Below are 17,163 nucleotides of genomic sequence, written 5' to 3'. Positions count from 1 at the left end.
GTGACAGCCCTGCCCCGCGGGGCCGCTGCCCACCCGCCGCTCCGAGGGAACGCGGCCCCTGTCGCCACAGCTCCCAGTGGGAGCAATCGGGAGCCGCGGACCCTTTAAGGCGCGGGGGGGGGGGCGCGTCACGTGGTGCTCGCCGGCTCCTGGGCGGCGGTGTAGTCCCTTGGCCGGGGTGGCAACGTCGGCCGGCGGGGCTAACGGCGGCTGGCGGGACTGCAGCTCCCAGCGGGCACCGCGGGGACGGATGAGCTCACCGGCCGCGCCCAGGCGGACCTCGCAGTGCACGCCGGGAGATGTAGTCCGCCGTCCCGCTCAGCGACGGGTTGTGGCCGGGGAGTGGGAACTACGCATCCCAGAGTGCCCTGCGGGGCGGGTTCCCATCAGCGCAAGGGGGAGCCCCCCGACGTAAAGGGGGATCACTTTCCCCTTGTGTCCGCCATATTGGACGGTAACTCTGGTCAGCGGCGCTGGGGCCGAGGGAGTCCCCGTTGCCGTGACAGTCGGTGCGCTCCGCTCCTCGGCGCCCGGGGTGGCCCGTGCCCCGGCCCTGCCCGTCCCCTCCGCTCCCGGGCGCTAGCGGCGGCCCCGCGCCCCTTCCCCTCCTCCTTCTCCTTCTCCCCCCCCGCTCCCTCCTCCCTTGCCCGAGTGTCAGGCACGATGAGTCCGGCCGACGCCAAGCGCGGAGCCAAGCGCCGGAAGAACAAGCGGGGCGGCGGCCTCAGCAGCACCGGCGGGCCGGGACCCAGCGGCGGCGCCGGCGGCCTGGGCAAGGCCGGGGCGGCGGCGGGAGCGGCCCCTCTGCGGGCTGCGACCCAGGCGGCCGCCGCCTCGCCGAGCGCGGTGGGCGGCCTGCTGACAGCGCCGGCGGCGGCCGCCGGCAACGGAGCCCTGGGCGGCGGCGGGGCCGCGGCGGGACACAGCGAGGTGAGGGGGCGCCGGGGCGGGCGGCGGTGACATCCCGCTGCGGCGGGGCCGGCACACACACACACACACACACACCCGGGCGGGGGGCGCTGGCAGCTGGGGGGCCGCGCCATCCGCCCCCCCGTCCTGCCCTTCCCGGCGGGTGTGGGCCCCAGGACCTCGCCCGGGCGGGGGGAGCGAGCGCTGGGCCCCTCGCAGCGCTGCCCTGCGCGGTGGGGCTGGGCAGCGGCCCCGGCTCCCCACCCTTTGTGGGGGAAGGGCAGCGCAGGCTGCTCGGGGCCGTGTCGTCCTGGGGCTTTTCCCGAAATCCCGGCTCCAGGCTGCCCATCCTTAGGGGTTCTTCAGACTTGGGTTCCACCTCGGTGGAGAAGCTGTAAGAAATAGCTGGGCAGGCCTTGAAAAAGCAAAAATATAGCTTTGTGTATATTTTTTCCATTAATATTAGAGCCCTTTTTGTAGCAGACAACTTCATTAAGCAGAGGAGGTTCATTGTAGCTTGGGCTGTGGTTTTCACTCTGATGCCTCAGAATAATTTAGATCTGTTATATTATTTCATAATATAGTGAAATTTATTGGGAGCAGATTGTGTGGTTTAATTGATTATATTTTTTTTTTTTTCCCCAAGAAGAATTTTCAGGGATTACGCCTTTAGTTAGGTATCCTACTGGCTTAAGTGACAAAAGAGTAAATAAGTTAATGTTCCTTTCTCTCATAAAGGTTACCTCCTCTTTTTTTAATCTATACAAAGCTTGTGTTTAGGCATCATATTTATAAAAGTGTTTCCTACTGACAGCATCTTCAGACTTCCATGTGTATGTCATACAGCCTGCTCTATTTCCTTCCTCACTCTCATAAACTGTGAGGGGGAAATAGAAGAAATGGCTTTTGTGATGTAGAGTGTCTGAAATACCATGATGTAATAAATAGCTTTTTTTGTTCTCCATGTAAGTTTGTGCCCATCTGCTTTGCTAGGTCAACAAGAAATCTAGTGATTAATTTATTTTTTCCCACCTCTATAAACTTGTCTTTCTACACTCTTATATTTGGTTACCTGAAATGAACTGTGCTTTAGATCAACCGTTTCTATATGTTGTTTCGAATCTGACATTTATTTCAGGCATAATTTCCTTTTGGGGCAGTAGCCCTTACATGATTTAGATATCCAGAAGATCTATGCGCATAAGGGCAGAGAGGTGTGCAAGTTTTTGTTTGTAACTTTGCAGCTCATAACTAAACTCTGTTCTAGTAAAACCTCCAGCAGGAAGAGGCATCTTGTTTTGTTCTTCATGTTAGATTGCAAGCTCTTCCAGGCACAGGTTCCTGGGTGTTGGAATAAACATGATCATGCAAAGGGATATACAACAAGCGGTGGAGTGATACGCCGAATGGCACCGTGATGTGATTCAAATGGTGAAGGCTCCACTCTCCCTGATATTTTGATTCATTTATATCTTGTGGTTATGTGTAGTCCAGGACTTTGGTTCTAACCGAATTGCACTCTATCAGATAATTTTCTGAAATTCGTCTGAAAAAGGCAGCATCACTTCTAGTCTTCCTACTTCATCTTTCTTCTTTTTTTTCAGACTAAGTAGTTCCTAATAAAATTTCTGAGTCTTCACTTGGAAAGCGTAAGTCATATCTTCAAAGCTAAATACAGTTTTTCAGCACTAAGTTTATAGGAAGATACTTCTGTATATTATATGTAGTCATACATTATTCATACTCTTGGAAGTATGCACACCATTTTATTTTGAATACATTTGTAACTTTGTCCTAATTGATCTTTTTTGCTTGTATTCTTAGATATGTATGCAATTTGTCAGATATTTCCATTTCACTTAGCAGTGTGGTACAAGTGCTTCTGAAGACTGGTGGAGAAACAGGGAATTAAGAAGTCTGTTAGATCAGTGAGTTAAACTAGTATAAACCTGCTACATAGACTTCATTTAATCAAACAGTGAGCATATTAGAATTAGATTTTGCAGATGGATAAGTACGTGTGCTCAGTTTCTGAAAGATAAATACTTATACTCTATAATGCTCCTTTAAAGTTGGTGTTACTTCCTCCATACTTGTTTCAGTGACATTTTTCCTGACATTTTCAATACCTTTCAACCGTGGTGGCATATGAAAGTTGCTAGTACTGAAAAGTAAACTGATAATCTTGTTTCAAAGATGAAAGCAAAGATGAAACCTTAAAGCATCATTACATGACTATTACTTACATTAAAATGGGATCTCCTTAATGGTTAATAATTTGCTGATTAAGGGTGCATGGTCAGAACAAGACTTGTTCTTTGAGTGAAAGACTAGCATATGTTGTTTCTGGATGAAGTTGAGAAAGAAAACTTTATTTGACATGACTGATCACTTCTAAATTAGGTGCAATGTTTGTTTTGGCTGGATGGAGAGTAAGCAACGCACTGACAGCTGTGAAGTAGTAACCAGAGATGCTTTACTTTCATCTTACACATAATATTGTAAAGTTCTTGTTAGTGGGTAAGAGAAACCATCAGTCAGTTCTGTGCTGGACAAACTTGAATGTTTACTCTCTGAAAAATATATAAAACCTTAAAAAAACCCACCAGAATTTCTTATTTTCTGCACAGCATAATGTTTTCTACTTATTAGCGTGCTTTCTGTTTCTGGCTTCTGTCACTTCCCTGGTTTTAAGGCATGGAGTCTGGATGTGATGGGCACATCCTTCTACTAATGTTCTGTTAGATGCTTCTTCCAAAACGTGTCTAAAATATAGAGTGAAACAGGATGTTTAAGGAATGATCACATGGGTGCTCTGCAATCTTGTGTGTCAATAATTGTTCAGAATGAGGTATACTTTACATGTGCTTTATGAAACAGGTTGAACAGAGTTTTAAAATGGGTATATTTATGGTTGAAACTAAAAGCACATATGCCAGTATTGAAATTCTAGCTAAGCCAGTTAGAGCTAACAAATATATTTTAATTGAGGTTTTATCCATTTTATCTGGAGGGTTTTTTAAGACTGTAGGCGAAATTCTGCATTAGAATGCGTGCTAAGGCTTGTTCTGGGATGCAAGTGGGCAACTCCTAATGGAATCTTCCTGGAAGCTACGTTGCCCCATGCACATGTTTCGTAGCATCCAAATTCATCCTTTCTAGCCCTGTCAGATGTTTTGGAATGATAGTGAAATTAAGGATGCTTTGGCAGTGCTTCAGTGCAAGGGAGTATCTCAGTTTGGGAAACCTGTCACTGCGTTGACTATAACTGCAATTGGAAACAAAGTCATTTAGTTGTGTGGTTCTGCTGCAGGACTTCCCTAGAAGTTGTATTTTTTTCCTTACAGAACTATTTACGGTGATGTTATGGAGTGAAGAGTCAAGTATCCTATAAATAACAGTAATTTGTAACCATAAAATATATATTTTGAAGGTCAATGTTGTATATTTAAAGAAATAGATCTTGCTTGGCTTTTTTCCCCCCCACTCTCCATTCAGTAATGCATTGCATCAGGTCTTCATAATTTGATCCTATAAATTTTTGACCTACAGTTGGATTATTGATGCTGTGAGAGGCATCTGACTTTATCTACCAGTGCATAACTCATACTGTAGTAAAATTGGCTGTTCCTTAATATGTTCAGGCACTTTGGAGTGATGAGTTGCCTGTCAGTGGCTGGTCAGCTACAGGACTAGTTTTTGTTACAGAGCTGACCAATCTTACATTATTAAGGGGAAAAATTTAGTAGCCATTTTACACATCTCTCACTTGCATTTTTCGAAGTATTGTTTGTCAAGTATAGTAATGTACTAAATCTCCTTACATTTGAGAGCTGTCTGGCTTAGAATTTTCATTAAATATTTCACTGGACTCTTCCTTTGTTATGAGATACTGCTTTTAAAATAGATATTCTGTACATAGCAGACCATACATTGCTACCTTTTAGACCATTTTTTTCAGCAGCTTTGTAGTACATTGCATTTTACTGACATCTGTGCATGATTTCTTGTTTGAGATTTTTCCCTTTTCTCTCTTCCCCCTCTATGATTCAAACATTCAAAAGAAATATTAATAGTATACAAAAGAGGAGCTTTGTTAGGAACTCAGAAGTTCAGCAGATAGCTAGCTTTTGTACTTTTATGTAGAACCTCATTCTCTCCAAAAGCAAACTTATTTTGGCCAATTGTTGTCAAAGCTCAGGTAAACTAGATAAATTCCATTAAATAGTCTTGTAACCGCCACTCTTCAAGCTGAGGAAACAGGTACTTGCAAACACTCGTAACACTTACTGGATGAAAAATAAGTCTTTTTGACAGTCTGGTAGCACATTTGTTCCTCTGACTAAATGCAGTTCACTTTTTTTTTAATAGACATGCAGTCCCTGCCCTGAAGAGCTTATGCTCTGTTTGTTATTTTTAATAAAAGGAGATGTAACACGATGGGATGAAACTATTAGGATTGGGTTTAGGTGGTATGGTCGAGTTAACTTGCTAATTTAGAAAGATAATCTGTTGTGACTTAAATGAATCTAACTAGAACACTTCAAACTTTACAACAAGCTTAATGGTTGCATAACATTCGCATTAATAGCTCTTTCTTAGCTTCTTCCCGTGATCAGTTAAGGCATTTTTTCAGTTAATAGATGAGAACACAGACACTTATATTAGTGGTTCGTTCAGATCTTGTAATTCTGCTACTAGGAAGCGTGTGCCTGTGTGTACTCATGACCTTGACGTAGCTCCAATTCCCCAGCGCTCCATTTCTCCCCCACCTCCTGCACCTGCTACATCATGGCCAATTGATAACCGGAATAATCGGTTGTGAATTGTTAAATGAAACATGTGCGAAGTGTGTCCAAAAAAAAAAAGGCATCTGGTTCAGTAGGGTCTTATCTGTACTAGTTAAGGATCCTCCTATGGCTTTGTTATGAGACATTTGATTCTGAGTGTGAAGCCAAAGGTTTGTGGGATTTTTCTGTGTTTTTTCCTTGCTGTATTGGTTGCAAAAGGGTTGAGAGAGAGGAATTTGGAGAGAAAAATCTTTTGCTCTAAAAAACATAGTGTCTCATTTCACCTCCAAACTTATGTTTCCTGACTGTGGAAAATAAACCTTATTGATTGAATTTGGAACTAGATTAATATCAAAAGTTAGCTCTGAAATACAGGTATATTAATGAGAATATTTAGGGTTCTGTCCAGTTATTGTCCTGCCTTTTATTTTTTTTTTTTTAATCTCAAACAGTACCTGAAGCTTCATTTAGGTGTTTAATGCCACATTAATTTTTTTGGTTTTAGTATTTATCCTTTTGTAGTGGTTTTCTGCTTTGAGGGGAGCCCTCAGATCCTTTCTCCTGTACAGCCTATGTAAGGAAGGGATCCAGACTTCCTTGCCTGGCAAGGAGAGCCAAGTGGATGTGGAAATTCAGTTTGATGATGTTTTGTGCCAACAAGACTCATGTTTAGACCCTGATCTATGTGTAGCAACGTTGATCCTTAACAAATACAGGTCTGCTGAAGATGTGTTGTGGAGAAATTAGGAGAAACAACTGGGAAATAAACTTGATATGTTTAGGATGTACAGGGCTTCATGGATGTGCTATGCAGTGTTTCAGGTTTATACGGATCTGGGTAATCAGAGAAGATTTAATATTTGTTGAGGTTTCTTCATTGTTGGGAAAGGAGGCTATATATCCTCTTGTATTAAGGTAATGAGACCGATTCCTGTATTTTCCTTTCTTTTGGTAACTTTTTTTGATAGCAACCAAGGTCGCTTTGGACTGCTCGGTTTTGAGAGTAATTCTTATGTGAAACTTTCCGAGCATAATTAAGCAGAAGGAAAAAATTGAGTTAAATAAATAGAAGAATGCTACAGTTCGGTTCTCTTTCTCTGCTAATATCTTAATCTACAAGTTCCAAATTTCATTTGCTTCAACTGAAGAGTTCAACTGAGAAAGGACATTTATGATGCCACTTTTAGTGTTATTATGGGAACTACTGAAATTGAAGCTTGTCTGAGAATGGAATAAAAAAAATGACCCTTATTTTCTTGACATGAGAATTACTTAATTTTATATTGTAAAAATTCAAGGCAGCCTATGATGTTATTGACCTTTGCCTCTGAGCTGTGTGAGGATACTCACCAGAAATAGCGTTAAAAATAGGTCTGAGCAACATAGTCATTTTCCTGAAGTTTGTTTTTTTTTGTTTTTTTGTTTTGATACAGAATGTGCAGTTGCTTTTAGACTGGTACATGATTGGTACAGTATCGGTACAGAAGTCAATCTGAGCACTGTTTCGTGAAGTGGGTTTTAGGGGAAAAATTACTGGTGTTGCCTGTGAGCCTATTTGAGGCTGTTGAACTGAAGTTGTTCATGTTGGTCCAGTGGTAGTGTTGGAGAAAAACTTTCTTGGAATGTGAACTTTGACCATGTTCTTCAATAATCAACTTACCTTCTATTGCACAAGCCATGAATGTAGTTCTCTCCATCTCAAAATTCCTAGTAATGATAGAACATACTAAGACATTGGAGAGGGAGGAACTCCTGTTCTATAACACTCTGTAGCGTGGCTTTCTCACTCCAGTCTTTATTAAAGGAAGCCTTGAGGGACTTTGGTCCAAACTGCGTGCCCCAAGTTGCATAGTATGAAAAACCTCTGTAGGAGTCCATGCTTAACCTTGACTTACCTTTTCAGTTATGGTTCCTTCCTTTTTTTAAAGAAAGAAAAAGTTGTAACTCAAAAACATTGAGATGAGTGACCCCCCTAGGTCATTTCTTAAAACTGAAAGAGTAGGTTTGCCCATTTATAGGGAGGAAAGAAAAGATTGAATCCACTGTGCATTTCTCGGAAAGAAAGCTCTGGACACTTCCATGAACTATTGCTGTCTGTAGCCTCTTCTCAGGCCTAGAGAAAGAAAACCAAGTATGTTGCAGGTGCCTCTGGGTCATGCCGCTGTAAGCAACACTACAAAGTTAACTCCTCAGACACAGCAGATCTTTACAATACTCCTAATGCACTGATCTGTTGAACTGGTTTGTAGTAGCTTTGTCAAGTATTTGCTCCTTAAAGAACTTCAAAAACACAAGACTACAATCGTCCAGGTAAATAATTCAGTTTTTACAGGGCTACAAAAGTCCTTATTTTGAAGTCTGGAGCTTTGGACTGCCTTAATCTAGTGCAGATTTGTCAGCCAGGACATCTGGGCTTTTGGGCTTCTCCTGTGGTCTCATCTTCTACTTGTCTTAGGAAACGGCTGTGGGAGGTGAATTACTGGTGGTGAGAGGAGGGACCAGGAGCCCCACTCTGCAGTAGGCAGCGGAGACTCGTTTCTGGGAGTGTGCATGGATGGCAGTTGCTCTTAGAAAAATCTGCTGATTTTTTTTGTTGTTTTTTAACTGTTTGGCAGCAGTTCAGTGGTGTGTGTTGAGCTGCAAACAGATGGAGGATGTGATCAGCTGTTGGGGCACTGTTTGTTGCTCTAAATAGCTGGTTCTTGTCTTCCCCAGGAAAAGGTAGCAGACTGGGTAGAAGTGTCTGCCTGGCAACCCAGGGAACTCCACTGTTCGAGATCTAAACCTTCAGATGCCCATCCTTGTTCTTCTAGATATTAATTATGCCTGCACTATCAAAAGTGTGAGTTTAGTCATGGTTTCCATTGCTCACTTTGATCCATAAGTCAGTTGTTGCTCATTTTGGCAATAGCAGCTTCTCTTCTTAAAGGTTAAAGCAAAACTAAGCAATGTAGAGAGCTGAGCAGTCGTTGGTTTATGTCCCAAATCTGTGAATACGCTGAAGAGATAAGCTTTCTAAAGACTGTGTACAAATACATGCATTGTTAGCATATAAAACTACAGTGATTGATATCTGTTTATTAAATAATATATGGTTCATATGTTAGCTATAGTAATTAAATCCAACAGTTGTCCTGTAAAACTGGGAAGGGCTTCATGGAGACATAACTATCTGTAGTTTCCCGAATTAGGAATGTCAACACTGGCAACTTAAGTCTACGCTAAGGCTTTTAATACTTCTGTGGAGAACAGTGAAATAATTGAGAGGTGTTTGTGTAGTTTTCTCTTCCCGCTCCTTGCCTTCACTGAAGTCTGAACAAGACCCAGAAACAGCATCTGGATATACTTTGTGTGTAGCAAAATATTGCTTTCTCAGGGACTGGTGTTTTTTGGTCTGCTTTTATTCTCTGTCAGAAGAAACAGGTGGCAACTACAGATCTGATAAGTTAAGAAAAGTGTGGTTAGTGAATAAGGATGGAGGCTTTGGAAGGACAGAATAAGACTAAAATGACTCTTTTTCTTTCCTGTTGGATGATGTAGGAGAAGAGTGAACATGGATGGGGAGAGAAAGCTATCAAGGAGCAAGCATTATTGATGTCACATGAAATATGTTTAGCCTTTTGAAATGGGCAAGTGAGTTCATGAAATAAAGACTCTTGAACATATTAACTGAGCATGACATTATGTAACTTTTTTTTTAAACGTGACAAATAAATTTTGGTCACGTCCTTCATAAGTTTTGAGTGTCTGTCATACATGACATCTAAAATAAACTTAATTATATCAGCATTGTAAAGTCAGGGAAAGAAAAAGCAGCTGTCAGTTGAATCCTACCTCTGGAAGAAGTCTATTCATGCAAGCCATGACTCTCTAAAAATCTCCCTATTTCTTTATTACGGTATATCTCATTGTGTGTAGCAGTCAAATTTGTTGGAAACTCTATTAAATGTAAAGTACACGTAATGTTCTGCAACATGCTGCAAGCCTCTACCTCGACTCCTGTTCTGGTTTAAGCTTTGTGCTGCCAGACTGCAGCAGTGACAGCTACTTACAAACAAAAGGAATGCGCCCTGCCACCCTCTGCCCCCACTTCTGCTCTTGGAGGCTTTTTTCAAAGAGAGAGAGCTGGTGCACACAGCTGTATGGAGATGTGGATGGACTTGGTGCACCAACTGTGGGCATGGCAAACTTGTGGAGTTCTTTGTATCTTCTGTATTTTTGCACTAAAGTGATTCTGCTTTTAAACTGAGATTATTTTCTTTTTCAAGCAAAAGGTTGTTTTCTGTTTTGTTTTATTTTTTGTGTGTGTGGTGTTTTGTTGGTTTTTTTTTCCCTTTGTGCAGAAAGAGTAGGTTTAGCTCTCAGAGCAGAACTCTGAATTGTACAGAATGGTAGTACAGCTGTTTTCTGATATTAAGTGCTTTTTTTCCCCATTGATTTGAGTGCAACAAACAATGTTATTTACAAATACCTTGAGTTAATGTGTTTTCATAGGTAGGCTTTGGTTAAGTAGTGAATACTACAACAAGTTAAGGAACATCTTTCAAATTCTGTAACCATATTAAAAGCGATAGCTGAATGTTTAAAACTCATTGTAGAGAGCGTTCCACAGAGGTGGATGTGAGGCTCTACATTTGGTTAACACTAATGTTGATGCAAGCCCAGAGACACTTTGGTGGACAGGTGCATGAGCGAGAATGTGTGTGTACATGTTCACACATGTGTGTGCACATATCCAAGCTTTTTAAACATGTCATTTTTCAATGTCAGTTAATGATGTTGACATGTAAGTGCAGGCATGAAAGAAGTACTTGGTATGTGTGCATGTACTTTTTTTTTATTAGGAAAACACATACACGTGTGTTAGGGCTGCTGATGGACAAAGAAGTGCATGAGTAAATGTTTAAAGGTTTTTTGCTACACTAAGTGTCATGGTGAAACTGGTCATTGGGAACAGACGAATTTGCCTTAAAAATCAGTTCTGAGCCACAGTACAGTTTTGCCAGCCTTTAGTGTTTAATTGGTGTGGAGTTAATGACCAAAAGATTTCTTAATTGCCATAATGCTTTCAGGCTGCTTATCTTCAATAAGCTGCTGCCACGACAGATGGCAAGTTAGTGGTTTAGCTGAGGTTCACTAGCAGTTTTTCACCACTTTATTTTAATGGCCATAACTCATCTGTGACTATAAATAATGTGTAGTTGAAACCCAAATCTTCACTGCAATAGTCTTCAGATGAATTAAAGTTTTATTTTGTCACTCAGCAGGAGATGGAACACTCCTTTACTGTTAGAAGTAACTTTGCAGCTTTATCTGTGATCATCTGTATTTTAGCTTTACTTCTTTTTCGTGGCTGCTCTCAAGATTCATCTCCACTATACTGTCATTCTCCGTTTCTTTCAGAGAATCTGCAGGGAGTTGTCCTGATGTCTGCTGTGATTTGAGACAGCTTGCAGCAACAGCCTGAAGCTGGCTGGGGTTTTTTGTTAGTGTCATAACTGGCTAAGAGTTTGAACCACAGGAATAAAAGTGGACTAAATGAAACATCCATATTTTTCAGATATACATTGCTTTGAAAAAGATTCTTATGCTTTCAGTTGAAAAATAAAACAAACACTTTTTTTTCTGTTGGCTACCATACTTGTACAGTATCCTCCACTAGCTATAAATTTGAAACCTTTATTAGGAGGAACTTTGTACTGAGCAATATTGCATAGTAACTAAGTTAAATATTAATTATTATTTCATGCTTTCAGAAGTGCTGTAATTGGTGACCTAGTCTACTGGTTTTAAGAATTATGGGGAAATCATGACACATAATCATGCATACCTTGAATATTATTTAGACTTCTTGTTGCATTTTTTTAAACTTGAAGGCTGTATCTTATGTCTTCATAATAAGAACGAAGAAGAATATCCTTATGTCAATATTTAAAGTAATTCTGAGCCTATGTTTTTGTCTTTCATCAGGTGAAAAATCTAGTGATTGTGTAAGGTTTAAGGGGTTGTTCTGGTTCCCAGGAATTTTAACTGTTAAAAAATGACTAGTAATGGCCTGTGGGAATTTATTCCTTACGTTCAAGTGGAGCTTTCAAATAGAAATCTGAATGTGTACTTGTCTTTGTGGCTTTTGACAGGACATAAAAATGAGTGTTTGTCTGAATGTGAAACCGGTTCTGAAACAAACTCTGACTTCAGCGGGTTGCACCTAATAATGTTACTTCTTGGTGGGATTGGCTCGTCCTCCCTGCCGATAAGGAATTTCTAACGATTTGACAGCTAAGCTGAAAAAGTCTATGGTAGTCTGCCTCTGGTTTATGTTAAAGCCCAGAGGATCCTAACCAGCATTAGACCTCCCTTTATACTCAAGAACTGAAAAATTCCATTAAAGAAAGTTACTCCCAACCTTGTTAACATTTATGATAATCCTGAGAAAGTTGACATCCCAGTCATTAGCTTTTTTCATGAGGTCCTGGCTTGGCGAAATGCTTCATATGTAGTGTGCATTATTATAATATGAGGGTACTTGAGGGATTTTCCTAATATATTAAAAAAAATTCCCAAATAATTGTATTTTTACATTATTATTGTTTTCCCAAGTTAGGGATGAATTCTTCTGAGAAAATAATTTTCTATGGTTTCTTTGTGACTCGTGTATTTCCTTATTTTTTTTTTTAATAGCAGGAAGTTAGTCTTCACTGTTTTATTTTGCTTGCATTGTCCTATCTCTGACACTTCTGCCACAAATATGTTCTTTTGTATAGTTCGCTTGAGTAATTTAACTTTTTGAAGTTACATGCAAAGTTTTTTATTTAGTGTTTGTATTAGTTCATGATTAGCAAAAAAGAGTTGATGCTATGGAGTCTGCCTTTATTGATGTTTTTAAGGCTGTGTATTTGACCAGTGAATTTTTAGTGTTAATCTTTTTTGCCAAAATGGATATTTTGTAGGAAGGGCTATGACATGAGAAAATTTGGGTAAGTATAGCAATAATCTGTTAGCAAGTGTTAGTATGTTGTCAGTGAAGTGTTACATCTGTGATTATATTTCTTTTGTAGGTGTCTCTGTTTAATGGGCTTTAGTTGTTAAACCGTGAGAGGATCACAAGAAGGTGTCTTTCTGGCACCTGTTGCATCTGCCCCTCCAATATGTTGTTGTGATTCTTCCTCTCCTCTTAAGGAACATTTGACAGTGGTGAACAGGGAGGATGACTGTAGCTCCTCTTTCTGGAAAACCAGCCCTCTCTGTGCTCAGACATTCTCATCTAGTTGGCCTGCTTGGAAAGAAATTACGTTGGAGAAGCTTATAGCTCTACTAAAAGGCCAGAAAATAGTGGTGGAAAAAGCATAAAGAATGGCTATGTGTCCCGTGGCTGCTTTGTGGATTTATCTTTCTAATTAGGCTGGCTTTCTTTCCATCTTCCTAATCCCACTTTTGCTTGTCCATTTGTGGGTGAGAGCACACCTGTGGGTCAGCGGTGGGCAGGTGGGCGGCCTGTGTGTCAGAGCTGGGGAGGGACCAGGGATGCTGAGCTTTGTGGTCCTGTTTATTCCCTTTGTGAATTGTCTTTGGTAGACTTTACTGATTATAGAGCTTTTAACATTTTAAAATATTAATGGATAACAGTATTGGGAAGTATCTACCTTGATACATATTAAAAGGTGGGTGATTTATCTGAAAAATACAATTCATTTTCTTTAAGGTTGTTTTTCTTTATTTTGTATTTGTCATTATGCTCTAGAAGATGACGTAAATGTAAGCAACCACCTTTTACAATACTGCTCATAACCATGCTAATTTAACTATGCTTGCTTTACCTGTTAAATCTCATGCTAGCCAAGGAGGTGGGCCTGCTGCTAGTCTGAAATAGCTGCTCACCCTGTGCGAAAACGCTGTGCAACAATCTTACTGAAACACCAGTGTTCAGTTTCATGCTGTTAGGAAGGTGCCCTTGCTGAATAGACAATGTTTGTGGGTTGGGGGATTTTTCTTGTTAATGAGCCCATTATAACCTGATGTTTTATTCTTGTGAAGGTAGTTTAGTGTAAGAGTATTACCCCTCAACTTCCATTTTCATAATCAAAACTCTCAGTTATTCTAAGTGTGTACTCTGGCTTTCAGGTAGTTCTTAGTTTAAAAAGTGCAGAAGGAGCCAATCTTCTTAAGTTTGATACCAGAGCTGAATGTAATATTCCACAATCTTCTGTCAGTGCTATAAAATTTAAGTCCTTGGCTCTATCTCATTCATTTATCCACCTACTGGCTACTGAAGACAGCACTGATTATACTTTTGTCACTTGTTTGTCTAATCTGCTCTTAAAATAACCTCATTGATGGAGACTCCACAGCCTCACAGAGCAGCCTGTCTTTGTCCTTAAATACTTTGCTGTTAATTTTCGATTGCATAGAAATCTCCTTTGCTGTTATTTTAACTTTCTGTTGCTTGTTCTGTTTACTGTGGATACAGAGAACTGACTCTTCGTCCCCTTGGTTTTCTGATCTCTAAGCTTGGTGTCTCCAGTTCTTTCAGCCTTTCCTGGCAGGTGATATTGTCTACATCTGGTGGTTGTTCTCTTGTGGCTTTTCTGCAGCTGTTCCTGTCTGGCTTGAAGACCTGTGTTCAGAATGAATTGCAATTGTCCCTCTGAGACTTACTGGAGCAGTATTAGGTGGAAGGATTATGTCATGTGTCACATAAGCTATACATCCCCAGGTAGCTTTAGCCTTTTTCCAACAGCCTGACCTCGTTGAGTCCTCTTTTGCATATAGTCACCTATGCCTACTTAGAAATTCATGGTAGTTGAACAGGACCGTTCTTTTGAGTTTGCTATGAGAAATTCTCAGGAATTAAGACTGTTACAAACTTTAATCAAGTGAATAATGACATTTTTTGTTTCTCTCTTGTGTAAGTGTGTTGTGGAAGAAAGTTGTACTGGTTTGAGATGACGTGTATTTGACAAAACCAAGGTGGCTGTTCCTCCTTTCCATATTATCTAAGTGCTTAAGAAAACCGTTTTTGAATATATTTGACTAACTTTCCTCAGAACTTAAGCCAATATTATTCCTCAGATGTTTCTGCCCTTCACCGCTCCTTTTCTCTCCTTCAGGTTTTTTGTTTTGACTTTTTTTTTTTAGGGGTGAGGTTGTTTATTTGCTTTAAATAAAGGGTTTATATAGTTCACCCTCAGATATTGTCCATGAGTTTTCAAAGACAGGATTATTGATTTTGAGATGGCTCAGGATTTCCGGAGTAACTTGATTGAATGTTATCAGATCTAGCCAACTTGGAGGCAAAGAAAAGTAAGTATGGCTGTTTCCAGTAACAGGCCGACTCTGGGTGGGTGTTTGGTATTTTTACCCATTTATTGGTGCTAATGGTGCTACTTACCTGTTTGTAGTTGACCTCTTTAGCAAGGACTTGTTCTTCATTAATCTGTTTTGCCTCTTCATTCAGTAATGGACAAATTCTCTTAGTAGTAGTGTACTAAAAGAGTGATTTCTTAGTAGCCTCAAGCACTTTTGTGAGAATTATTTCATTTTGTGCCTTTAGCCTTTTTGATTTGTCCCTGTATTCTCTTGCCACTGTTATGCTTGTTATTCCCTTTTTGTGTGCTTTTTCTGAGTCATCATTCTCTTGCCATGTTTTCTATTCTCTTGCTGTGCTTGGTTTTCTTGAATTTATTTGTATCTATTGTGTCATTTGAGAATTAGCTCTTCCTTGCTTTAGATTTGCCTCCTGCAAGCTCTTATTCAGTGATGTTAAATCTGTCTCTGGCTGTTCTTCCTTCCTTTCCCTATTCAGTAACCACTGACTTGATGGTTCACTTCCAATGAAACTGTCTCTTATTGTTTACTGTCAACCACTTCTTTCTTGCTGGCTACAGCTAAAGGAAGAGTCTCTGGTTGCTTTCTGTTTTTTAATGAAATAAGTTCCTTGAACTGTCACTGGTGTTCTGCTATGTTCTGTTCCCAGTACCTGCCTGGGTTCTTAGTATCTCCATGTAACAAGAAGTCCTGTGCTTTTCTTCACTCTTTTGTCTGCTCAGAAAAGGTATCATCTGTTCATCCACCATTTTTGACAGTCCAGAGTAAGCTTGCAGCTTGATAGCACTTGTGTGCTCTCCTCCTTTTATTATTGGTAGACCTCCAAGATACCTGCCTTTGTGTTTCTGCTGCTTATGTCCTTTAGATATAGGGCATAACACTCCTAGGCACTTGGATTTATTTGTTTTGTTTTGTTTGTTTGGTTTTGGTTGTTGTGTCTTTTTTTAATTATTTATTTATTTTTAATGAACTGACTGTATAGTCTTTCTGTTAGTATTCCAACTGGGAATGGACTCTTGAGACTGTAGACTCTCGAGATTGTAGTCCTGATCATGTTCAAAGAATTCTAGCTCATTTTCTTATGTGATTCCTTGTTGCTTATGAACTTTGTGTGAATAGTTACTTGTTCTTACTTTCAGGCTCTTGTTCAGGTTGGCCTGGTGTATTATCTTTGGACTCTTGATGTTTTGCTTGTGATCTAGTATAAAACATTCTTCAGTGAAGTTAGCAAGTAGGAAGAGTTTCTTTTGATTGTTAATTCCTTGAAATCTTCTGCATTCTCACCTACCAGCACGTGGAACCTCATCCCATAATCGCAGAAGCCAAAGCTGTGCTCCGATAGCATTTTCAAACACATGGGCTTGTCTGCAGGATGAATTTGATCCTGGCAGTGGTAGGATGTGGAGGGCTGATGAGGAGCCTCTTATTCATTCTTGGTCACAATTAGCCGTACAACTAGTACCCATGCGGATAAGCAGCCACGAACAGTAGGTTGTGTGATGGGTGAACATTAAACAGCTTTCTGCGACACCTTCAAGGTGGGGCACATCTGCCTTTGGTTAGGCCCGATGTGTGTCATTTCTGCTTCTCTTAGGAGTTGTGTCTGAAGGAGGCAGAGAACAGGAGCAGTATGCAGCCCTTCGTAGGGCCAACAGGCAGCTTGGTCTCCACGGCGTTTTCTCTGATACGGCTGTTTAGCTGCTTTTGTCCTTGACAGTCTTTGTAGATTACCTTAAAGTCTTCACAATCACAGGTGTCTCAGCTCAGCTGCCTCCTGCTTCTCTCTAATGTCCCCTTCCACCCCCCAAAATTGCCAAAACCCACACACAAAACTGCTAAGTCAAGCTGTAATGAAGAATTTACTGCACTGGATGTTTTCCTTGTGATCTTCCTCAGTGCTGGAAATATAAGCAACTCTTCTTACAAATCCAGTCCGTGGCTTCAGTTTGGCTCAATATCTGGATATAGCCATTATATCTTTGGATCAGGGAACATTTGAGATGAGACTTGCAGAGATGCCGCTTTCCTTTTTTTCAGTTATGTATGTTGGGGCCATGGTTGGCTTCCTGCTGTTAACATCCCTGCCTTTTGGTGAGGGGTGGCTGAATAGACTCCCCTGGACTGTCTGATTTTCAGTCTC

General features: G+C 40.9%; 1 protein-coding gene across 3 annotated transcripts in view; it reads left to right on the top strand.

The window, feature by feature from the left end:
- Nucleotides 1–456: 456 nt before the first annotated feature.
- FAM193A (family with sequence similarity 193 member A) overlaps nucleotides 457–17,163 on the top strand; it is a 79,212-nt gene continuing 62,505 nt past the window's right edge. For all 3 annotated transcript variants that reach the window (XR_013922046.1, XM_080343173.1, XM_080343172.1), the window contains exon 1: nucleotides 457–930. Coding sequence is in view for 2 of the 3 variants with exons in the window: in XM_080343173.1 (XP_080199299.1) it covers nucleotides 664–930 (267 nt within the window). In the remaining variant the exon portion in view is untranslated. The remainder of the gene's footprint in view (nucleotides 931–17,163) is intronic.

Source organism: Nesoenas mayeri, assembly GCF_963082525.1.
Source record: "Nesoenas mayeri genome assembly, chromosome: 4".
Taxonomy (NCBI): domain Eukaryota; kingdom Metazoa; phylum Chordata; class Aves; order Columbiformes; family Columbidae; genus Nesoenas; species Nesoenas mayeri.
This window is presented reverse-complemented; position numbering and strand designations above follow the sequence as displayed.